General features: G+C 50.8%; 9 protein-coding genes across 9 annotated transcripts; 6 read left to right on the forward strand and 3 right to left on the reverse strand.

Moving 5' to 3' along the window:
- Positions 1-225: 225 nt before the first annotated feature.
- On the reverse strand, positions 226-1809 carry Z518_04498 (uncharacterized protein; the record flags this gene model as incomplete). Its single annotated transcript, XM_013418204.1, has 3 exons — positions 226-1398; positions 1451-1619; positions 1667-1809. The coding sequence occupies 3 exons, from the start codon at positions 1807-1809 to the stop codon at positions 226-228; spliced, it is 1485 nt and encodes a 494-aa protein (XP_013273658.1).
- A 474-nt stretch (positions 1810-2283) lies between these two features.
- On the forward strand, positions 2284-3384 carry Z518_04499 (uncharacterized protein; the record flags this gene model as incomplete). The annotated part of the gene is made up of 3 exons (XM_013418205.1): positions 2284-2620; positions 2671-2785; positions 2835-3384. The coding sequence occupies 3 exons, from the start codon at positions 2284-2286 to the stop codon at positions 3382-3384; spliced, it is 1002 nt and encodes a 333-aa protein (XP_013273659.1).
- A 1302-nt stretch (positions 3385-4686) lies between these two features.
- Z518_04500 (uncharacterized protein) lies at positions 4687-6503 on the reverse strand (the record flags this gene model as incomplete). Its single annotated transcript, XM_013418206.1, has 4 exons — positions 4687-4990; positions 5081-5345; positions 5409-5837; positions 5900-6503. 4 exons carry the CDS (start codon positions 6501-6503, stop codon positions 4687-4689), a joined length of 1602 nt encoding a protein of 533 aa, XP_013273660.1.
- Positions 6504-8902: 2399 nt separating this feature from the next.
- On the forward strand, positions 8903-10561 carry Z518_04501 (uncharacterized protein; the record flags this gene model as incomplete). Its single annotated transcript, XM_013418207.1, has 3 exons — positions 8903-8905; positions 8955-9039; positions 9096-10561. The coding sequence occupies 3 exons, from the start codon at positions 8903-8905 to the stop codon at positions 10559-10561; spliced, it is 1554 nt and encodes a 517-aa protein (XP_013273661.1).
- Positions 10562-11482: 921 nt separating this feature from the next.
- On the forward strand, positions 11483-12649 carry Z518_04502 (uncharacterized protein; the record flags this gene model as incomplete). The annotated part of the gene is made up of 1 exon (XM_013418208.1): positions 11483-12649. The coding sequence occupies one exon, from the start codon at positions 11483-11485 to the stop codon at positions 12647-12649; it is 1167 nt and encodes a 388-aa protein (XP_013273662.1).
- A 405-nt stretch (positions 12650-13054) lies between these two features.
- On the reverse strand, positions 13055-15320 carry Z518_04503 (uncharacterized protein; the record flags this gene model as incomplete). The annotated part of the gene is made up of 6 exons (XM_013418209.1): positions 13055-14018; positions 14319-14473; positions 14529-14681; positions 14775-15008; positions 15063-15071; positions 15138-15320. The coding sequence occupies 6 exons, from the start codon at positions 15318-15320 to the stop codon at positions 13055-13057; spliced, it is 1698 nt and encodes a 565-aa protein (XP_013273663.1).
- An 861-nt stretch (positions 15321-16181) lies between these two features.
- Z518_04504 (allophanate hydrolase) lies at positions 16182-18359 on the forward strand (the record flags this gene model as incomplete). Its single annotated transcript, XM_013418210.1, has 1 exon — positions 16182-18359. One exon carries the CDS (start codon positions 16182-16184, stop codon positions 18357-18359), a length of 2178 nt encoding a protein of 725 aa, XP_013273664.1.
- Positions 18360-19153: 794 nt separating this feature from the next.
- Positions 19154-21297, forward strand: Z518_04505 (uncharacterized protein; the record flags this gene model as incomplete). Its single annotated transcript, XM_013418211.1, has 3 exons — positions 19154-19482; positions 19549-19668; positions 19734-21297. The coding sequence occupies 3 exons, from the start codon at positions 19154-19156 to the stop codon at positions 21295-21297; spliced, it is 2013 nt and encodes a 670-aa protein (XP_013273665.1).
- Positions 21298-21703: 406 nt separating this feature from the next.
- On the forward strand, positions 21704-23190 carry Z518_04506 (uncharacterized protein; the record flags this gene model as incomplete). Its single annotated transcript, XM_013418212.1, has 2 exons — positions 21704-22118; positions 22304-23190. The coding sequence occupies 2 exons, from the start codon at positions 21704-21706 to the stop codon at positions 23188-23190; spliced, it is 1302 nt and encodes a 433-aa protein (XP_013273666.1).
- Positions 23191-23274: the final 84 nt, after the last annotated feature.

Consider the following 23274-nt stretch of genomic DNA (forward strand, 5'->3'; position numbering starts at 1 on the left):
CAGAGTCTCGATCTTCCATATGTTATCGCCTGATGAGTCGCGCAAGATGCAAGATATCCTTTCTATCCAACATCAATCACCCCCCAGAGATGTGCCGGTTATCGAGGTAAGGGGTATCAAAGACAAGTCCGAAAGGTCCAAAATTCCGAATGACCACGCGCCCTTATGTTGCGTGTCCATAGTACCATCCGTGTTCCACTCCTCCGTGCATCGTGCCGTGAAAGCTCACTCGTCATCGTCATCGTCATCATCAATGACTCGTCTCTTCTTCCTTGCCTGCGGACTGCCTGTGGGGACCGGTTCGTCTTCGTCGTCATTGTCGGCAGCACGCTTTGGCGAGCCTCGATCTCTGACTCTCTCGCGCGCGCGCTCCAAGCCGTCACGCTCATTGCCACCTCGTGTGCGATTCTCGATAACCGTTTCGCGGCCCTCAATCTCGAGGTCGTCAATGTCTGGGTCATCCTCCTCTTCGGCCTCGACTTCTTCGCCACCGTCGTCGTAGATTTCTGGCTCCTCATCGCTCGCGGCCAGGAAGTCGTCTTCACGATCGTATTCGTCCTCTCTGCCGCGTCCGCGTGGCATGTCTTCGTCCTCATCGTCCGAGTAGATGTCGCCACGGCGGTTAGTCTTACGGCGTTTAGCCTTGGATTTCTTACCCCGAGCCAGTGGCATGCCATCGTCATCTTCTAGACCGGCGATGCTCAGCCCGCCCCCACCGCTGCGTCCGAGTCCAGAGCGACCAAGCACACGGTCTTTGCGCATGAGCAGTCGATCTTCCGCAACCTCTCGCTTGCGACTGGCCCGCGATCGCTCTTTCTCGAACATCTCTGCTGCTTTCTTCGCGAGTTCTGGGTCTTCTTTCACTTGCTTCAATGTCGCAAGTGGATCATGTATCTGAGTAGCTGCTTTTAGAGATTGTTGTAATTTCAACACCGATTCGTCGATCAGGTCACCGGTCGGTTGAATCTTCATGGATGCATCGAACGGGGATATTATTTGCAGGTCGATACCGGCCGTCGCATGCGGAGCGGCAAGATAGTTGTGAGTGTCTCTGTTCGGATCATATTCTTGTTGGGACGAGCCTGGCTTCTTCGGCCAGCTCTGCCGTAAGGCCGTAGTAGAGATGCGATAGTGATCTTTTGGGGATGAGGCGATTTGAAGGGTCAAGCTACCATCAGACCAGCGAATTATGCGGGAATTTGACTGTAGCAGTTCGGGGTTTTGGGGGTCGCGACGCCAGAAAATCGTACTAGCTGCTGTTGAGAACGGAGAGAACTTGACGGTGGGGTCGGCGGAGGGATCTCGACCGTCGTGTGGTTTCTCTGGAGGTTCGTATGTTGCTGGGACGAAGTTGCGGTGATTAACTCCCAAGAACGGTGGCATGGTGAGGAGGTAGAGCTGATCTTCATCAGTATAGTTTTCGGACGTATTCTCTCCGGGGATGGGTAACCTCATCTCCCTCTGGCGGCTTCACCCTTGCCATGTCCACATCGAGCAATTTCAATTGTTTCTGTTCTTCGTATAATTCTTCATCGTCCTCCACGGTGGCGGCCACTCGATCTGTTCGGCTTTCATCGTCACCGGAGTCGAGTTCGGAGTCATCCAATTTCCTATGCAGACTTTTGAAATCAGTAAGCGCTCCAAGATTGTGTGGAAAGGTCCGTACTCATTGCCTGGGTCCAATTCTTCGTCATCATCGCCGAAAAGATCCTCATCGTTGTCTGACGCGTCGTCTCCATTGAGATCTTGTGGTGTATCTTGATCCTCGAGATCCTGGCTGCGAGACACCGACTCCACCGCTGCAGACATTTTTGACAATGGGGGGAAGAAGTCAGTCGTGAGAAGGGAAGTTGCGGAGTTCGAGAGTCGTAAAGCTAATATGGAGGAAAGCCATGAGGATGGAGCCCCGGGAAACCAGAGCGAAGGGGTGGCTATAGAATAATGGGGAAAGTTGTGGCGTATTGCGAGTCGACCGGCAAACCTGCTCCAGGAGGCCTCCTGTTTCAATGTGAACGCTCTCCGCCTCCCAACTTTCATATGAAGTGCGATTTACTCCTTTTTTACAGCACGATTCACGACATCGCGTCACCTTTTCAGTATTGTGGTTTGTGGTCTAGTCCTTGCAGGTTGCTCTGCGCAATATGGCGACATTCTTCCAGAGTGTGTAAGTGTTCCCCCTCGTTACGAACCTTTCTCCGACTTCCTCTACTCTTCTCCCACCACTTCTACACCCGGCCACTCGACCACCCCTACATTTACTACACAAGGCCATCATGAAGTGGAATGTCTCTATTCGCAAGTTTCTTCGGCCTATTCAAAAATGCTGATCTTGTCCCTAGTCGTCAAGGCTTCACCAGAGGCAATACCAAGAGCACCCAAAACCTCAAGGCTCAGTACAACGGCTCCCAGTCACCCAACTCTCAGCAACTCCCCCCCATGCCCCCCTTGACCAATTCACCCTCGATTTCCTCCACTTTCAGTCAGGAGAGTGTGTACAATGAGCAGGAACCTAAGAAATTTTTAAATGAGAAATACGCCAAGTGCTCGGTGAAAGGAAACTTCTTGACTCTGGCTGCGCAGCCAAAAAATGTCGAACTGGGAGAATGGCTGGCCCATCAACGTGTGTTCGATCTGTCTTTTCGGAAGCAAATGAGACTAATATCATTACAGTGGTTGAGATGAACCGACTGCTTACAGGTATGATTCAAGTCATTCAAGAGGTGGACACCAACACTGGAATGCCCTTATGCAACGAAGTTGGTTGTCCTACAATGTCTGCCGGCCGGTAATGTCAACCTTGAGATCTTGAAGATGCACACCTGACTTAATCTTAGTCTCACGTACACCTGGCTTGAAAACGGAAGGCCCGCCAAAATTCCAGCACCGTCATACATCGTTCGAGTTCAGAGATGGATCGTCGGCAAGATTCATGACGAGAACGTTTTCCCAACTAGCCCACCACCGAACGTGGCCAGCACAGCCTACGCATCTGGAGACACAGGTTCCACACCAGGATCAGCAACCACTCCCATTGCGGCTGGCCCTACCAATCTCAACCAATCCCTGACCTCTCTGGTAGGCGTTCCAGATGAGTGGGTGGGCAAGCCGTCAGGGTTCCCTCAACATTATCATCAAGATGTCAAGAGCATTATCAAACAGATGTTCCGATGCTACGCTCACTTATACCACTGTCACTGGGACAATCCATTCTGGCATATCAACCGTCACCTTGAACTGAACAGTTGTTTCGTTCACTTTATCACCGTCGCCATGTACTACGATCTCTTGCCAAAGAAGGATATGGAGCCACTTCAGGGACTTGTTGACATCTTCATCGCGCAAGGCGTTGTGCCAAAGGAAGCTGTACAGCAACATGTCAGCTAAATTCTCTGAACTGAATCGTCGCTCGGTTTCCCATGGCCTTATTATTCTGAGGAAGGAAGATATGACGAAGAATGGGAACGGCAACAGATGCTACGAAGTGCGTGCATTTAGCGACATGGGCGTTTTGTGGAATAGAAAGGGTTGAGTCTCTCGAGATGCAATGGCTCATGGGCATAGGCATGATAAGATACCTGGATTCCTATCTTAATTGAGAATCGAAATTTTGCATGGAGCTGGCACATTCGGATCGAAACTTGCTGAGGAATGAGCACCTAGCTGCTAGCATTGGAGACAAACATTGAGCTTGAGCGCTTGATCTTACAGTGACAATGAACTGAGTCTCAGCGATTCAATCAATTTTACATCAGCTTGTTCCTTGAACCTTTGAAATTTTCGGTTTCTTCCCACTTGAATTTTCTCGGTAGCTTTGTTCAATTCTTCCGAAGCTCTGTATACACAGATCAAAAGACGTTGTACATTACCCGACCTTGAATTTGAACCTCTGTGTTTGCTTGACCCTGATTTGAATGAACCCATCCTATTTGTCAGTCGAGACTCAAGTCCACGTCCAAGCACCATATTCCCCTTTACCCTCTTGAAAAAGTCTACCGTCCCATATTCCATACGTTCTCTCTTGCCTCTTCATTTTCCGAGTGCACCCAATTCAGTCACCTCCTATCGGCCCATCAATCATATCATTTCATGTCACCGGATTTTTTGCTCAAAGCAAGCAGTGTGTGGCCGTGCCCCTCACAACAGATCTCATATTTTGGCCAGCCTGGTGCGCGAGCACTGAGAAGTGATCGAGTATTTGCCCGTGGTGTTAGTGGTTTTAGTGCATGAGCGAGAGCAGCTTTTGAGATAGAGACACGAGTCGTAGACTTCATTTCCCTTCAGTTCAAGAGTTGACAATTGTTTGTTGGCTTTTTGAATTGAACTGCGATTGTGATAAAACAAGTTCGAACTTGATTTGTGTACAGTGCGCGTATCGCGTGTGCTTTTTCGAGGTCAAGATGCTCAGGGGAATGTTGATGATAACGCGAAACCATGGCCACTTTTACAGACAATTACCACCACCTGCCCGGTGAAGAGGCAGAGGCTGGAGGCAGTGAGATTGTTTACCAAGGGAGACACTAAGTAGTAAAAGGGCAGAACACAAACATGGTTGTTGTTCAAGTTTTGAACATGAGGCGGATGTGGTGGTTCGGATTCGCCGTTTGTCTCCTCGATGCACGAAGTTCTGCCTACTCGACGGCTTGATAACTCGACTCCGCGCAGATTGTCGGGTTCAATTCGAGACAGTCATGTATGTGCCGTGTTTCGATCTCTCCAATACCCTCTGAGCAGGAAGATGGTGCTTATACACAATCCGAGGCCTGCGAGGCCAATACCCAAATACCACGCTCCGCGGTATCCGAGCAAGATGTCGCGCGGATTGTGGCCGCCATTATTCACATGGACCTCCACGGTACCTGCGAAACCTAGGCCTAATGATATGCTGTAGTTGACGACGGTGTTGACAAGACTGGCGGCTATGCCCTGATGTTCTTTGCTTACGGCATTGGAAAGGATGACTGTAGCTGCTGGAAAGGACATGTCCATGCCCCTTGTTGCCGAGAGATATTAGTTCAATTTAGTGGGAAGGAAGGGCCATTTTTGGGATTTAGGGGTTGGGGGGAGGAGGATAATCACATACCAAGGAATGACGATGGTGCAAACGAACGTTTGAGCCCAGTATGTCTGATCAACTGGAGCGGTGGCGATGAGAATGTGGCCGACTGTAAAAAATGTAAGAGCTATTGTCATCACCCAGGCTGCTCGTAGTCGAGACAGAAGTAGACCAGTGCAAACAGAGGCAGCAAAGCCAGAGATTGTCACAGGGGCTAGGTATGCGGTAGCAAGGAGAGGGGACGCCCCTCGTAGGTTTTCGAGGAAGCTGGTCAGGTAGAATACCCAGATGCCTGGCCACCATTCATCAGTCAATGAATCTCTTTATCCGTACGTTTATAAGGTAAAATGCGTACCGAACGATGACCAGCCGCAGGCAATGCAAGCGAGGACAAAGCTAACGTCAACTGTCAAGGCGTCGAAAGGGACAAGTGGAGATGGGGAAACTCGAAATTCAATGTAGAAGAACACCGGGACCAAGAGAAGGCCGATGATCATGGTCACGTAGACATATGCCTTGTACCAGCCCACTATCGGAGCTTGATTCCACGCAAAGTTGAACAGGACCAGAGCTGTGATGCCCACAACGGCCCCCGGGAGATCTAGCAGTCTGATCTTTTCTCGAATAGATATCTCTTCAAATTCGCGCTTTGGGGCGGGATCAGGAATAACTAGTGCCGCAACGACTGCGATAACAGCCAGTGTAATCGCGAACGAGAAAAATGTCCATGGCCACCAGGCCAGTGCAAGGAGTCCAGCGAAAGCACCGCCAATTATGGAACCAGCTAAAGAAAAAAAGAACAAATCAGTCGGCGAATTTGTATAATGAAAATTCCGGATATATTACCTGGAGCACAAGCTCCGAACAAAGCAAATGCCATATCTTTCCGTGGACCTGGATTATAAGAAGCCCCCAACAGTGCCACTCCGTTAGGCATAGTAATAGCCGGCCCAATGCCCTGGAATACCCTGGCAAACACGAACAGCACATGATCCGAGTAAACGCTCAGTCCCGCGACCATCGACCAGAGTGAAAACCAGCAATATCCAATGATCAACATGCGTTTGTAGCCGAACAGATCTCCGAACCTGCCCGAGATCAGAATGCCAGTTCCAACCGTCAGGCTGTATCCGGCAATGAGCCAGACAAGTTCACTGGGTTCGGTGAGGTTGAAGCTTCGACCTATCACGGGGAGAATGAGTAAGGTCTGTCCCAGGCCGACTTGGGTCGTAAATTGCGCGAGGCAGACAATTCCCACGAACAGGATCTCGCGGGCGAGCGGGAGCTCATGCGCGTTGAACCTGGAACGTTGTTGCATCAATGCATCGCCAAAGTCAAGTGCCTTGTCGTCGAGTGATGCATTACTGGAATCTCCAAATCTTTTCTTCCTATGTGTCTGCTGGGAAGGCTGAGGCGCTCTGCGCGTTTGTGGAGGTTCTTCGACTGTCATGGCGAACTACCAGCGTCGCGGCCTTGAATGGGATCGCACAGTGCATGCGGCGACTCGTTGTTTCTAAAGCCGGATATTTCGGAGATACGCCGGGATGAATTCCGTCATGTCGTCAAGTGCTCGACATCATGTCTCTGAGTTATTTGTCAGACCGATCAAAGGAGAAGAACAAGAGTGGAGCTCCTTGAAGGGAAATCGATTCGATATTCCGGTCTGACGGCTTGCAGATTGGTTGCTCCCGGAGCGAGAACATCTTTTCTAGTGCTAAATCGTTAGTCAGACCGAGATATTTAATTACCCCTTAGGTCGGTTAACGCGTGGTCGCTGGGGGGGGCTTGGACCGGCCGTTGCTCTCGGAATCCTCGTAGTTTAGAATTAGCAGTGCGAATGGTTCATTCGAATTGACGCAGGTGGCATTTCTGCGACATCCGTTCTTTGATCACCTCCAAATGTACCCAGAGCAGTGGTGTGCGGTTGCACCAATTGGTCAGAGATAGTCTAGAACAGTGGAGTCGAATACAATCTTACCTCGAGTGTGACGAAATCATTTACCACCACAGTCGTCGTACGGTTGTCAATTCGAAAATTGTTGACTAACATCGGCTATGATGGGACCGTACAATTAGTATCGCAGTCCAACTATCAGAAAAAGTATGGAACCGATATCTCAGACTTAAATCATTGTGCTGGACGATGAAGACATCAACTCTAAATATACGGGACACTTCTACCGGTCGTTGATCAGTCGGATTTTATGCCTCTTCCTCGACCGAAATTTGAACTTGGCGAGACCAGCGTTGTTTGAACATTTGGCAGTCTCGTTGGTCGCGGCGCTGCAGTTGAAATTCGTGTTGCCATTGATCGTATTGTTATCTCTAGCGGGTTTTCGTGGTGACTGTTTTGGTCTGGGCGTTGTAATGTTTTTAACCCTGGAATAGTAGCCGACATGTACGTGGTCCAATTCCTATATCGTAGTCTTCTTGGTTTTGTCCATACACCGTGATCGGTCCAGGAACGCCATCCGCGTACTGAGCAGAGTGATACGCATGGTACCATAAAGTTCCAAGGAGTTCGGCACAGAATTTGTAAGTGAACAGCCCTTACGGCGCCGTGGGGCACTGGGTGAAGCCATCAGGATGTCAAATTTGGTCAGAAATTGGACACAATGAAGCTTACCTGGTGTTGCATCCATCCATTGAGCTGATGCTGTCAGAAACCGTGCCACTGGATCGAGATATGTATCATCAGCAACATTGGAAACGTTATGGATGACAGTCACCAGGATCGTATCACCCCAGTTTGCCTCAACAGTGGGAACTGGACATACTTTCCGTTGATTAAGAGCATGCTTCTTTCGGGGCAAGAATTCCACGAGACATAGTGTAACTGTATTTTCGAATCACCCCCCTTGTATCTGGAGGTGTATTGTATTGTAAGGGTCGGTTTTCATGAAGTCGCAATCTGCCCAAGGGAACTCATCAATAAGGGGATCGTCCGTTAGGAACTTTGGAAACAAAGAGACAGTTAAGATACCCAGCAAACTCCATCCATTTGGTCAAAGTTTGGTCGAGACTCGCGGTGGAAGCCACCACACTAACAGAAAGCTAAAGAGCACCCCATATCGAGCAGAACCAGGGATAGGACGGTATAATTGTGAGGAGAAAGTAGCTATGGTCATCGGAGCATCCCACCTCAAAAGCATCGAATGGAATGCTCCTTATCCTGAAGCTATCATGGCTTGGAAGTCGACGACTCCGTTCAAGCCAAAGAGCAAGCCGCCAATCATACCTTGCATGTCCATTTTTTTTTGCACATAAATGCGTGTGATATCTGAGACATTGCGTTATAAATATCAGCAAGGGGGAATTCAACCCCTGGACTCTGAAATTAAGCCAACTCATGAAGGGTCCATAGACGTTTTACCGGTGAGAGAGCCACCGGAACACTTGTGATGCTTCCCTATCTGCAAATCGGGCTATCGACGATTCAGTTAAGATTCCAAGACCACAAGGCCAGGTGGTGCCCGGCATGATGATCATCTGAATTGCCGGGAAGCATCCTTCTTAACGGCCGCTACTGCAGCATACCGAACTCCATTTTCGAGAAGAGAATATAATGCCACATTCGAAAGGATGAGGACAGAGGATGAACAAGTGTGTAAGATGAAGACGTGATGATTGGCTGTGTCCTAAATCCGTCTTCGTGACGTCATTTGAAAGCTCCGACCCGGTACTGGGGCCACTTGTGGGTGTCCTGCGTCTTTGGGATGCAATTCAAAGTTCCGGCGAAGTGACCTGCCTTGATGGTCGAAGAGATATTTGAATTGACTGTCGAGGTCTTCAAGCCCGACAGACACTCTTTCATCATGACCCGATAGTCCGAACTCATGGTGAAACGAGATGGTAGGTAGTTTTGGAGCAATGTCGATCCGAACTCGTCTGACTGCGACAGGCTTCAATCCTTCGACAAATCGTGGCCGGTCCCCGTGCCAGACATCCAGAAGCAGGGTTGGACCTGTGCTATGTGACAGATTATAGTAGGTCAGCGACTGGAGCCGGAACCGAGCCGTGCTTTTGTGCTAAGTCCGTTTAGTTGTCGTCACCTCTGGGCCAAGTTCCGTGTGGCCCAGGAAAGCCTATCGAAATCCCCTTGATCAGCTGGTCGGCTTTCTAGACAGGAAACATGGTGAAGATTGGGCAATATTCGAGTTTCGAGCGGAAGGGACCGGGTATCCCGACTCGGAGGTGTACAACAGAATCCACCACTTCCCTTGGCCTGATCACCATCCCCCTCCGTTTGCCATAATTCCCAATCTCATGGCCGCGATGCGCAATTGGATCAGACGCCTCGACGACGACGCCGATGCGAATCCTGGAGAAAGGAAAAAGAGGGTCGCTGTAGTACACTGCAAAGCTGGGAAAGGAAGGAGTGGCACTGTCGCGTGCTCATACCTGATTAGTGAAGAGGGTTGGAAAAAAGTCGATGCTCTTGATTGGTTTACCGCCCGGCGAATGCGAGCTGGCTTTGGCCTCGGCGTGAGTATCCCTAGTCAGTTACGTTGGGTGGGCTATGTCGATCGTTGGACCAATAGCATGGGGAAACGATATATCGAAAGACCTGTTGAAGTGGTTGAGGTCCATGTTTGGGGGTTAAGAGATGGTGTCAAAGTTTCAGTCGAAGGCTATGTCGAGAATGGTCGTCACATTCGCCATTTTCATACCTTCAACCGTCAAGAAAAGACCGTGGTCGACGATGGCCACGTGTCGGTCAGACCAACAAGACAACCTTCCAATTCCAAGAAGGACGATGAAATGCTGAACAGCCCTGTTGAAGGAACGCCTCAATCGTCCACTATGAATCTGAACAATTCATCTTCCGGGTCCACTCAAACAGTCATCCTCAAGCCTTTGACGCCGGTTGTACTGCCGACCAGCGATGTCAATATCGATTTCGAGCGGCGAAACAAGGCTGGCTATACGGGGTTAACTATGGTCACATCCGTTGCGCATGTTTGGTTCAACGCCTATTTCGAAGGAGGCCACGAGGGCCATGATTCCGGCGTCTTTGAAATCGAATGGGATGCGATGGATGGTATCAAAGGGAGTTCCAGAAAAGGCACCAAAGCGCTAGATCGCCTGAAAGTGGTCTGGAAGTACGCAAAGAGTGATGATGGTGCTCCCTTGGAGCAAGTCATCACAGAGCCTGGCAAAGGCGAGCCGGTGCCTGAAAATCAACCTGCGAACTGGCGTGGTGAAGAAGACGAAGAATTTCGGCCAGCGGATGGTGTTGACAGTGGGCGAACAGGGGGATCAGCACTCACCATGAGTGCCACGGTTCATCAAGGCGCAAGGACTTTGGGGAAGGAACTGGGTCTGAGAGAGTCTGAGCCCGACAGCGCCGATTTGAGCCGTGCATCCAGTGTGAAAGAAGAAATGAACTTGGAAGAGCCGGAGAAGAGTTCTGAAATGCAACGATCAGAGCCCTCTTTTTCTGACGAAGGCGTCAAGGCCTGCGGCCCGGAAGGAGAAGATCGAGTGTCCTACCAGGACCCTGACTAGGAAAGGGAGGGAAATGAGACACCCGTGTGGGACATTACACGGAAACTGGGATGGCTATAGTGGCCCGTATCGTGTCAAAGGTGAAAAAGAGAGATTGTGACCAGGAGCCTGGCAATGGACATCGAATCTGAGGGGATGAAACAAAGAGCATTGATACCCTAGATATACAATGGGAAAACAGCACGTCTTAGACCAGTGCGAGCAATTGAAAGCTTCTGCACAGGTTCTGTGATTTCTCATGCTTCTCCCTCTCCTTGAATGCTTGATCGTCTTGATTGTCGTGATATGTGTTGAACCTCGGCTATTTACGGGGGATACTAATGTAGGACAAATTTACATAGCGGTAAGGACCAACAGGTTTTTTTCTGGGGGGGCATGATATGTGAGTTCTTTTGCAGAATAGAGTTGTGCTGGTCAAATGTGTGGATTAGCAGAAACTCGCAGTGTGGGCACGCCAAATTTTGGGAAACACTTGCCCCCTGATGAGGCGGGGGGAGCTGCATGGTCATGTTCCTCCTACACCGGGCATAGGTGGGTTCTTGACATCGGATATGATTTTTAAGGGCCAGACTGTGCTACTATATCTTTACTGCCTACATGCTGGAGCTCTCAACGCTTACCTCCCCTCGTTCTTTTTACCTCCAGCTCTACTGCTCAGCAGCACAATCAATCGCCGATAAGTGTACACAAACAGCTGGTCATCACAGCATCTAAACTTAACGATCAGTCCACTGCTGATGACGTCAGCAATAGCCTGTCTCAAATACCAGGTGCAACGTCCAAGGGCTGGGCGAAAAGAAAACGCGGCCAGCCCGACCACAAAGCTCACAAAACAAAATCATCCCAGGAAGAGAAGAGCCGGACAGTTCCCATGTGAAGCCAAAACACAGGAATTTCCCTTCTTAAGTGGACCGGCCCAAGATGTCCTCGCGAGGAGAGGATCGTTCTTACAAAGTCGTTTATTCCAGCCGAACCCGGGATCCAGACCCAATTGATGATCCGATCCCTCGCCAGAGAACCAGACGTGACCACGACTACGATTATGACTATCCCATGGAACAATCCTATTCTCGTGATTACAGAGATGATCGAATTGAAATTGACCGAAGAGTGCGAGCCACCGATCCACGAGGCCATCCCGCGCCTGCTCCATTGCCTCATGCTCCAGCTACAACAAAGACGACCTATGAGGTGGGCCGGGACAGGAACTCCGAAGCATATGTCAAACGCTCAAATGCCCTTGTCATTGAACGTCCAAGAGAGGCTGGTCGGTACGAATATGAAGTGCTCCGACCAGAAAGACGAGATGATGGCACCTTTGTCGTCGATGTGGACGGTCCACGCTCTCGTGACTATGTCGACCGTGACGTGCCGGTCTATGACTTGCCACCGCGGACGAGGTACTACGACATGCCACCAGCAGCTCCGAGGCCGGTCAGGGATGATGACATTGTTATGTACGAATCTTCGCACTCTGGCGGTCGTGATCGAGCGGTAGCCCAATCCAGTTACAAAGACGTTCAAGTTATTGAGGACATTGACGATGACCCCCGATATAGACGTCGCGGCCGAGCACCAGAGGCTTATATTGATGATTCGGCTCCTCCAAAACGCCTCCGCAGCTCTATGCGAGGTAGGAACAATTCCCCACCTGATCGATTGGAACGCAGACGATCTCAAAGTGTCGGCTTTTACCGTGACCAAATCATTCATCATGACGCCAGTGAAAGTCGACATGAACGCCCCGGCGCCGAAGCACATATTGCCGGCAGATATTTGAGAAGAGACTACAACGATGATTTTGACGATGATTATCGGCCTCGTCCTAGAAACGGCCGCAGAGACAGCTACGGTCCCCGGCGGAGTGATCCGCGACTTAACGATGACTACTACGACGACGATCGACGAACGTATACAGAAGAAACAATGCGACGATATGAATATGAAGATGAAGAACGCGCCGCTTATCCGCCACAACGGGGATATTCCCGCCACCGCCGGCATCGTCACCATCGGAATGATGATGATCGGTCCACATTCTCCGAGTACGAAACTGAGGTGAAGAAGACGAAAGAATATCATCGTTAGATACGGCCACCACAAAATTTTCCATGAGTTACAACGTTCGCTTCGTCATTCCGATTGGTGAAATCTGCGAAACGTTTTGTCGCTAACATCAAACATGACGTTCTTTACAGAGCTAGCAGAGTCGGCTCCAATTAAGATGGTTATGCGAGTGATGACCGTTGTCGGGGAACCATTAAAGAAATCCGCATCATCAAACTACCTGGCGTATGGTGTCTCCTAAACTCTTCATCCAACAACCTTGAGCCATCCCGGCACAGATCCTCGATTCAGAGCCGGCATCGATCCCAGTATCTGCTTTATTCGTTCCGTGTCGGGCCATCAGCAACGTGGGAAGCCTCCAAACGCATCTCAACTGCGTTCAGTGACTACTCTCCCAGTGAACGCGCCCTGTCTGGATAAATGACTTTAGTTATGGCCCAATTCCCCGGCTCCAACTTGAACCTCCACCCCACCCTTCTTCTCTTCATAGGAGCCTTGTTCAGATTCAGCACTTCCGACTTCGACATCGCCAGTCTGTGGCTTCGATGGCGGATAGACAGCCTCATCGATCTTGGCCGGACCAACATCCGAAACATACGTGCAGATGAGGTAGTACACCAGCCCGCTAACGGTGAATCCGTAGATGCAAGAGAAGGTGTAGATCTTCCACGCACCACCGACGTCGAGAGTAGTATCAATGCTCTTGCAGAAGCCAGGCAGAAGTGGTCCAATCGCAACGAAGAAAGACGCATACGCTCTCCAATTAAACCCAATCTTCGAGTACCGGTAGATACCGTGCCCATTGTACAGCTCGTGGATATTCAGCTTCTTGTTCAGGATCAGATAGTATTGGCTGCACATGGTCCCACAAACGGCACCCATGAACATGGAATACCCGCTGAGGAAAGCCAAAAGTCCACTTGCGTTTTTGATGATTTGCCAGGGGTTGGAAATGACGCAGAAAATCGAAATGATCAACGTCGCGCGGAAGATGTTGATGTACTTGGGGCAGAGACCGGAGATGTCGTTTGAGAATGGATATGTGCCTGCGGCAATCTGGTTGCCGATGGTGGCCAGCATGAAGCTGAAGGCCGTGAAGAATTTGGCGGCTCGTGAGTCGAACTTGGCGATCACGGCGGGCATGTACCAGTTGAATTCTCCGTGTAGGTATTGGTGGGCGGAGGTGACGAAGATTGGAGTCAATGCGCCCAGGGTTCCGATGACAGGGAGGGCAAAGAATTGGTTGTAGCCGGCCAGATTGTTCTTGGAGAATCGACTGAAATCGGGGAAGTTGACCGCCATGGAACTGAAGAGGCCGATGATCACGTTGAGACCTGTCAATGCCGAATAGGCCGTGTTCATGTAGGTTGAGGTCATTCTAGCGTGGCCACTTAGAGAGTAGTGAAGTTAGCATCGCGAGACCAAAGTTCATGATATCGGGGTTGGTAGATTCGAAAGGTTGTCGGTATGCCCCAAGGCTGACCAATCAGAAGTCCACATTCTCCAGTCACATGACTGAAATGGGCACCAGGCGGGCTGGCGGGGGAACGTTATTCCGATCCCGTCTTCTGAGGTAGCAGGCCGGGTCACATGATCATAGATAAAGAGGCTCTGATTGGTCAGCCTTGCGTAAAGGCGGCCAAGTCTGCGGAAATTTTCTGAGTGATGGGAAGAAAACGGATAGACTCACGTCACGAGTGGGCCTCCACCATGAGTGACGATGGCTCCCCAAAGGAAGAGAGCAAGAAAGGTTGGAGGGACCACAACACCCTTGATCAAGAAGAGAATGCGTAGCTTCTTGATTGGCATGATAGCAAGTATGGTTTGAAAGATCCAGTAGATAAACTACAACCAGGAAAAGCATTAGAAATTCTCATCGGAACTTCTGGAGAGCACTCACAAAGCAAAGCATGCCAGCTGAAGTGATACCCGCACTTTCGGGCAGATGGTTTGGAAAATTGGCGAAACTGGGCCAGATGGCCGTGATACAATTGTTCAAGAAGTCTCCTGCTTGAACGCAAAGAATTGCAGTCCACATCGCAGCGACAAAAGCCTGCGGACATCGTCAGTATATCCGAAGTTCTCTGAAATCTCGGAAGCCTCTGAGGCCAAACGAAGGCTTGTTAGCGGCAAAGTTGAAACTCACTCGCAGCACAATGACCGGATAACTTCCATACATGCCAAAGATGGAACGGACAAGGACAGGAAATGGAATGCTATAGCGAGCGCCCATTTTACCGGTCAACGTCAAGGCTCCGGAGCACAAGGCAAAGCCACAGAAAACAATGGGGATGGTCTCGCGGGCAGTGAATCCCAAACTCATGACTGAGGACACTGTCGACGCCAGTGGAGGTGCGAGCATGTCGCTAGTCCAGTACGCCTGTCGTACATGGTCAGGAAGATGGTTAGAGGGTATGATGTCCGACAAACATACCCAGTAATCCTACCCGGTTGAGGTTAGCTCATCGATCCGACACACGAGATATTAAATTTACAGGTAAGCGCGTACCAGAGCGCCCCAAGTTCTGTCCTCTGGCTTCACAGGATCGAGATCAGGGTTAGACCAACGCGGATCCTGGTAGACTCCCTTTTCCATTGGAACATGCCAGTGGAGTTGGGGCTCAATCTTAGCCTTGATGCGCTGGGGAGAAAGGCGCTTCGGGGAAAAGCGCTCAGCGGAGAAGTCGACCATTTTGACGTTGGAATTCTGAATGCTACGGCCAATTCAAGTGAAGTGGATTGAGGGACTGAGGATCTTCTGGCGAAAGCTGAAGGTGAAAGAGGATCTATATAGACATTCGCTCCCCTTCCACATGGCTTCATCTTCAAGGCTGAAATCTCGCTAGATAGACGAATGCAAGAAGAGATACTGTGATAGACATGGGTGCCACGAGAAGACAAGGGAGATAGGCACGGCGGCGACGGGTCGAAGGCCCGTCGACCACATGGGAACAACAGATCCAGACTAGTGAGCTCTGCATCGGGGGTATTCGACAAGACAACGGCGGCGATGGCCCTGAGATACACCTTGATAGAGCCGCGAGTGGTGGAGATATGGCCGCCGCCCGGGGAGAAGGCGCCGTCGGCGGGCGGCCACAATACGGAACCACGTTTATCAAACCGGTTACGATACCGCCGACGGCCCATCTAGCAAAAGTAAAGGCCGAGGTCGCTAACGAGCGAAATATTACGAAGGTTTCATTACGAGGCTAGTTCACTTGTGGGCGCTTTCGCCCTTATCAGTTGTCAGGTCCCAATGGACGGTATGATGTCGACTTATTCTTGTGTCAAGGCTCCGTCATTATCCTCCACGTTGGTAAGTCTGTCAGTCTTATGCGCTCAGACTCGTATGCTTGACTAAAGAAAGCTTCGTTATTTGCAACCATAATTACTTGTTGGGCGTGGAGAACTTTCGAAGACAGCAGAAACCGTCTCTGTCGTGTATAAAAAGCTCACATCTCCGCTACAGTAGGTGTGGTTTTCTGAATACTTCTATTCAGCGCTTTCAGTGGTTCAGACATTCATTTTTAGACTGGAAATCGAAAATCCCATCATGGGAGAGGCCAATGACAAGCCAGGTTTCCTCACCATCGAGGCGAAGCCTTACCCATTTACCTTCCCCCTGAAACATACAGCATTGCTGGTCATCGACATGCAGCGCGATTTCATCTGCTCTGGAGGCTTTGGAGAGATCCAAGGCGGAAATCTCGAGGCCGTGCAGGCTTCGATTGGCCCGACCAAATCACTTCTGGAAGCATGCCGCCATGCTGGATTGCCAATCTTCCACACCAGAGAAGGCCAAGTTCCTTCTCTGGCCGACTGTCCTTCGTCCAAGCTCATTCGACAAGCTGCGGCTCCTGGCAATACGCAGCATCGGAAAGTCATTGGTGACAAGGGCGAAATGGGTCGTCTGCTAGTTCGTGGAGAGTACGGCCACGATATAGTGGACGAACTTCAACCACTGGCCTCCGAGGTCGTCATTGACAAGCCTGGCAAGGGGTCCTTTTGGAATACACCGATTCTTCACAAATTGAAGGCTCGAGGTATCACCCATCTTCTAGTCTCCGGTGTCACTACTGAATGCTGCTTTTCTACTTCCATCAGAGAGGCCAACGATCGAGGTTTCGAGTGCTGTGGTATCACTCAGAGCACGGCGGGCTACAACCCGGCTTTCAAAACTGCATCACTGGACATGATTTCTTGGTCACAAGGTCTCTTTGGATTTGTGGCAGACCTTCAACCTGTTCTGGATGCGCTTTCTCCCTGGCAGAAAAAGAGCAATGGAGTCAGCACTCCTCCTCAAACACCACCCACTTGGGACGGGAAGCTGGGGATTCCCGACCTGCAGAGAGCATACCGAAAGGGACTCTCGCCGATGGAAGTGGTCAATGCTGTATTTGACCGAATTGAGAAATACGATGACGTTGATCCAGCGGTGTGGATCAAGCGAGAATCAAGAGATGCCGTTCTTGAATCTGCCAGGCACCTGCTCGAGCTCTATCCAAACAGGAGCGCTCTCCCGCCCCTATTTGGGGTTCCTTTTACAGTCAAAGATTCCATTGACGTCCAGGGAATCGAGACCACAACGGCATGTCCCCCGCTGGCATTTGTAGCCACCAAATCAGCCGCATGTTACCAGAAAGTCATCTCACAGGGCGCTCTGTATCTAGGAAAAGTCAACCTAGATCAATTGGCAACCGGACTGAGCGGCTGTAGAAGCCCGTACGGGGTCCCTCACTCCGTTTTCAGCAAAGACCACATCTCAGGCGGGAGCAGTTCTGGAAGTTGCGTCTCTGTGGGTGCTGGTCTTGCGACATTCTCGATCGCAACAGACACAGCTGGTTCTGGACGTGTGCCAGCTGGTTTCAATGGTGTGGTGGGATTCAAGCCCACGCGTGGATTGGTGTCATTTGAAGGTGTTACCCCAGCTTGCCTGTCACTCGACTGCATTGCCTTCACCGCCAAAACGGTGGAAGACGCTCGGACGCTGTGGCAAGTCTGTGAAGAGTACGATGAGAATGACCGCTACGCAAGAGACACGTTTCCCGCTGAACGACATGTCAACGCATTGGGAACTCAACATGAGGCATTCCGCATGGGCATCCCTCCTCCTGAGCTTCTCGAGGTGTGTTCGCCTACTTTCCGCAAATTGTTCAACGAAGCAATCAAGCGGCTACAGAGCATGGGTGGAATCTTGGTGCCTATTGACTGGACTCCTTTCCAAAAAGCTGGAGATCTGCTCTACGAGGGCACTTTTGTCTCAGAGAGACTGGCCAGCTTACCGGATGATTTTCTGGAGAGGAATAGGGTTCACCTGCACCCGGTCACCTTAGAGCTCTTTGAGAAAGTCGTGGCACGACAGAGCACGGCGGTGCAGTTGTTCCGCGACCTGCAAACCAAGGCGCTGTGCACGCGACAAGCCACATCCCAGTTTGCGTCCGCGGACAAGTTGGGGATGGACGTCTTGGTGGTTCCGACAGTGCCGGAGCATCCAACCATTGAGGCGATGCTGGCAGATCCAATCCGACTGAATGCAAAGATGGGGACTTTTACACATTTTGCCAACGTGCTGGACATGTGCGGAGTGGCGTGTCCAGCAGCAGAGTACTTGTCCGGCGAGGCTGGACCACGACTGCCCTTCAGCATCACCTTTTTAGGGTGTCGGTGCTTAGATAGTGAGGTGTTGGAGATAGCCAGTCGGTTCCTGGAGGGTATGCCGCGGGAAGTATGAGGAAATACATATTTTTGAGTTCATGGGAATTCCTTGCCGGATATTTGCTTGCATGGAGCGATAGGCATTGGGAGTGACTCGCATTTATTTGTATTTTTCTGTGTGTTTGAAATTCAGCGGGATTGATAAAGCTGGACTGGGGGGATGGCGGCTCGTATCGAGTGCGATAGTTACGCCTACTCACCCACTCGGGCATGACCAGAATTCCCACCGAGAAAACTTGCGGACTGGCTGTGGACTTGCAACAAACGCTATGTGACCACATACCCAATTCACCCAATGGGCGTCGCTCTGTTTATCTCTTGGAGCAATGCCACTAACCCTCGCCCACGACTCTGGTTGTAAACTCTTACTCAATCAATTGCTTGTCTTCTGCACCATTCGCTATACTGGGAACTCGATCCAGCGCAATATGGCATGGTCGACTAAGATTATGAGCCCAATGCCCCATGACACGCGACGGGGTCCGCTTCGATCGTCCCAGCGCCAGTTTCTGAGTCCCGGCCATCATCGACATAATCCAGTTCAGGTCGCCTCCCCAGAGTCACAAATAGCTTCAACTCCCTACCAGATGAGAGAAGCTTATCCTGACGCGCGCCCCTCGCACAAATCAAGAAAAAAGAAATGACCCTCCCCCCAGCCTAAAGAGTGGAAGAAGCAAAGCAACTACTACATACAACTGATACACAAGTTTTGATAATGCTCCGGCCTGGAATCCCTCGCCCCTCCTCATCGCCAATAAAGGCCGTTCGTTTCGTAAACATACCCCCCCCTAAATAACCATGCACTCAACCATGCCACCTCCTCTCCAGCCCGACCCTACTCTTGATGGTTCTCCAGGCCCAGGTGGTATCGGCGGTATGACATCGCCCACGAGTGCTCGCCTGGGGGACGACCCTAACCCGGGCATACGACCAGATCGTCCCTGTGACACCTGTCGACGTCGCAAGAGCCGCTGCGTCATCAACCCAGACGCTACTGCTTGTGTGATGTGTCAATTCCATAAACAGGCCTGTACCTTTGTTGAGGATACAGTTCCGAGGCGACGAAAACAGACAAACCCTGTCGCTCTCTCCGATTCCACTACCGCGTCGGCAGCTTCCCTAGCTCGGCAGAGACGATCGTGAGGCTTTCCCACCCACCTCCCATGTTTGTATCTCCCCTATCATCAGGCTAAAGTAGATAACAGAGGCTCCGATGGCAATGCCCACGCCCCACGACGGCAATCTGCTGAATCCATTCGTACTGGGCCCGTCATCGACGATTATGCCAACTTGCAGGGGGAGTCTTTGTTGAAAAAAACCTTGGGGTGTGTTTGGATATTTTATATGGTCTTTCCTATTCCCTCTTAACTCTTTGGCTGACCATGGCCAGTCTACAAAACCACCGATATGCAAAGTATATTGGTCCTACCGACGAGCATGACTTTACTCTCTTAGATCTTCGACTCTATGATAATGTCAAAGGCGAAAGTCCTGCCGATCAAGGTTCCTTTCGCAAAGTCGGTCCGAATGAATTCTTCCACCAGTATGCCGACTCAGATTCTCCCAACCATGCCCGAGAGATCGAAGAGCTTGACAACATTGAACGCATCGTGGCCCCTCATGGTGAAGCTCTGATCCGACTCTACTTCAGGATCGTCCATCCGAGCTTTCCAATCTTACATAAGAAGGTCTATCTGGAGAAATATGGCCGGACTCATCGAGAATTTTCCCCGCCTTTGCTGGCGGCCGTGTATATTTTGGCATTGAACTGGTGGTCTTACAGTTCTGAGCTCGCAAAGTCGGCTAAGCCGGACGTTGCCCAACTCGAAGATGTGGCTTATCGTACATTGCAAGATGTGTCGCAACGGGCTAAATTATCCACTGTTCAAGCCGGGCTTCTTTTGCTCCAAAGACCGGGTAGCAACCAAGCGTGGCAGTTGACCAGCCAACTGGTTGCCATCGGTCAAGACCTCGGACTCCATCTCGATTGCTCAAATTGGCGAATCCCTGCTTGGGAGCGAGGTTTGCGCAAACGACTAGCTTGGGCTCTCTTCATGCAAGATACTTGGTCTGCCCTGATTTACGGACGTCCTCCACACATCTCTTCGACCAATTGGGCCGTCCACCCGGTGATCAGCAGTGACTTTCCCGAGAGTGCTGCAGATGAGGATGAGGAAGACGGGAGCGCCGAAGTGGAAAAGGGCCGTACACTGTTCAGTGCCATGATAACACTGACCAAAATGCTCGCAGAAGTTTTGGATGCCCTTTACTCTCTCAAAGCTGAAATGGAAGTTAAGAATTCCTATGACAGCACCAAAGCCATCCTCGAAAAAGCCAAACCGATACAACTGAAACTTCGATCATGGTACGCTGACATGCCTGAAGCACTTCGAATGGACGCCACAAGAGTGGGAAAACTGAGTTCGGTGGGGTATTTACATCTCGCCTACTTCGCCACGGAGATCACTCTACATCGGCGAGTAATTCGATCTCTCTCGCACAACACGGATCCTTATATGATTCAAATTTGCCGGTCAGCGGCCAAAGCGAGACTTATTAGCGCGATGGACTTTTTCAACCGACTCAAGCCCGAACATCTGCAATCCTTCTGGTATTTTGCGTCCAAGTTCAATTTTGCTCTCATTGGCACATTTGCCGGCCTCTGCTTCGTCACTTCGGTGAGCCAGGAAGAAGCTGAATTCTACCAGAGACGACTTCAAGAATATCGATGGACGTTGAGAGTGTCGAATAAGAGCGCGGAATTTTTGGAAATTGCCAGTGGAATCCTCGAGTCTGCAGTGGGAGCATTATTGAAAGCGACGGATTCGATTGATAGTCGGCGACTATCATTTCCGATGCTTCAGCAGCAAAACGAGACCGAACAAGACACCTCGATGGACGCCTTCTTCCCTACCGCCGATGACGCTTTCTACGATACTGCCATGGAGACTTGATTCAATGTCGCTGCCGTGCATGGCCAGGGTTGGGATGATTTTCAAACCCCATGGAGTCAAGACGTCGACCTCCTGCCGTGTCTCCGGATTTGAATATCCGACTTTTTGGAAAGAAATACCACTCTTTTTTGGGGATAACCCAGGCATGGCCGCAGATTTCAAGCAGGTACACTGACAAATAGACGATAATAACGTCTTGCGGTCACGGCCGATTCTGTGAAGTCTGAAGCCACAAATCGGCCCATTTTCCCACATCGTGGTATTTATCGTATGCCTAAGGCAGGCGACTTACTCATTGAAAACTAAGTAGATCCGGTGGGTCGGCAAAACACTTCCTGCTCTGCCCGGGCGGGAGGGAAAATTTACATGCTGGGGGGAACTCTATATAGGACCATCTTCTCCCGGGATGACTTTCTGTCAAAGACCAGGAAAATTGATACGACAGGCATCTTCAATCCAAATATCAACAATCACAACCGATACCGAACTTCATACTATCTTACAATCAAATCGCCATGTGACATCTAGGTCATCAAGTCAACATGACCCTGGCCGGATATCAAGTCGACCCTCTCATGAGATCATCTCAATCCCCGAGTCACCTCCAACGAATGTCGCCACCTCTGTTCCCGAAGGAGGATACGGTTGGACTATTGTCTTCATCTGTTCAGTCTTGACTTTCTGGTTCAATGGCATTAGTGGCAGCTGGGGTGTAGTTCAGGCAGCTCTCCTCCAATCCAAGCTCGAAAGTACTTCCACCTCGACGGTCTCATTCATCGGCACGCTGGCCTGGCTTGCATTGTGGCATTCGCGTCGTCGACGTTCGTTTGATTCGTTTACTAGGATTTCGAGCGACCACTCTTTTGAGCGTCTTCCTCATGTCCATCGGCAGATCTTTTCCGGCTTTCCTACCGGCAATGTGGGGGGATTATTTGCATTTTCAGGAGCGATTTACGGGCTCGGTGCTTGTTTCTGCTTTCCCATCTGCAACACCCTCCCGACGCAGTATTTTGCGGCAAAACTGGGACTCGCATCGTGCCTTGTGAAGCTTGGGGTGGAATCGGTGCAGCAGTCCTCAGCCTGACCATCGATGCTCTCATCAACAGTGTAGGAATAGCCTGGGCCTTTCGGATTTTAGGTTTCCTTATCCTCGCGACATGCTTGCCGGCCGCCTGGTTCATCCAAGAACGAGTACCAATCGGGCAGGTGCCGTTCGTTGACCTATCAATGTTTCGACACTTGCCTCTTTCGGCGGTCTTCTGTGCGGGCGCTGTAGGATCGTTCACCCTTTTTGTCCCACCGTTCTTTTTACCGCTTGTCGCTCAAAGTATTGGCCTGTCCTCCAGTACGGGGGCCGGTTTAGTTGCGGGATTCAATTCATGTACCGCCGTCGGCCGACTCCTCTCGGGGTGGCTGAGCGACATTTTTGTGCCTGTGAACGTGTTTCTGGCCTCAATGATCCTCAATGCCGTGAGCATGCTGGCCATCTGGCCCGTATCGAGCTCTTTGGGACCATTGCTTATTTTCGCTATGCTGAACGGGCTCGCGGATGGGGCTTGGTTCACCCTTTACCCTGTTGTCGTGACTGGTACCGCTACTGGAATCGGGAATGGCCAAGGGTCTGGTCCAGCGGTGGCGATGTCGATGGTAATTACCGGCTGGACGGGCGGCTATTTGATGGGAGTTCCGATCGCTGGCTACCTTTTACAAGCCTCGGGCGTGGGTGTCGGGTCAGCTTCAGCAGAGCACGGACAGGGAAAGGCCAATTTCGGCACCTCGATCGATCCATATCGACCAGCTATCTTCTATGCCGGCGGCGTCGCCCTGGCCGCGGCTGGATTCACGTTGATCGCAAGACTGAAGATGGGACAGGGGGGGAAGAAGAGAGTCTAAAGCAACGGTGGACAGTGATGATAGGAAGGCGACACCAAACGGTTCCGATTGATCCATTCCTTACTGCCATTTCAGCCAGCTGTG

This window comes from Rhinocladiella mackenziei (genome assembly GCF_000835555.1).
Source record: "Rhinocladiella mackenziei CBS 650.93 unplaced genomic scaffold supercont1.3, whole genome shotgun sequence".
NCBI lineage: Eukaryota > Fungi > Ascomycota > Eurotiomycetes > Chaetothyriales > Herpotrichiellaceae > Rhinocladiella > Rhinocladiella mackenziei.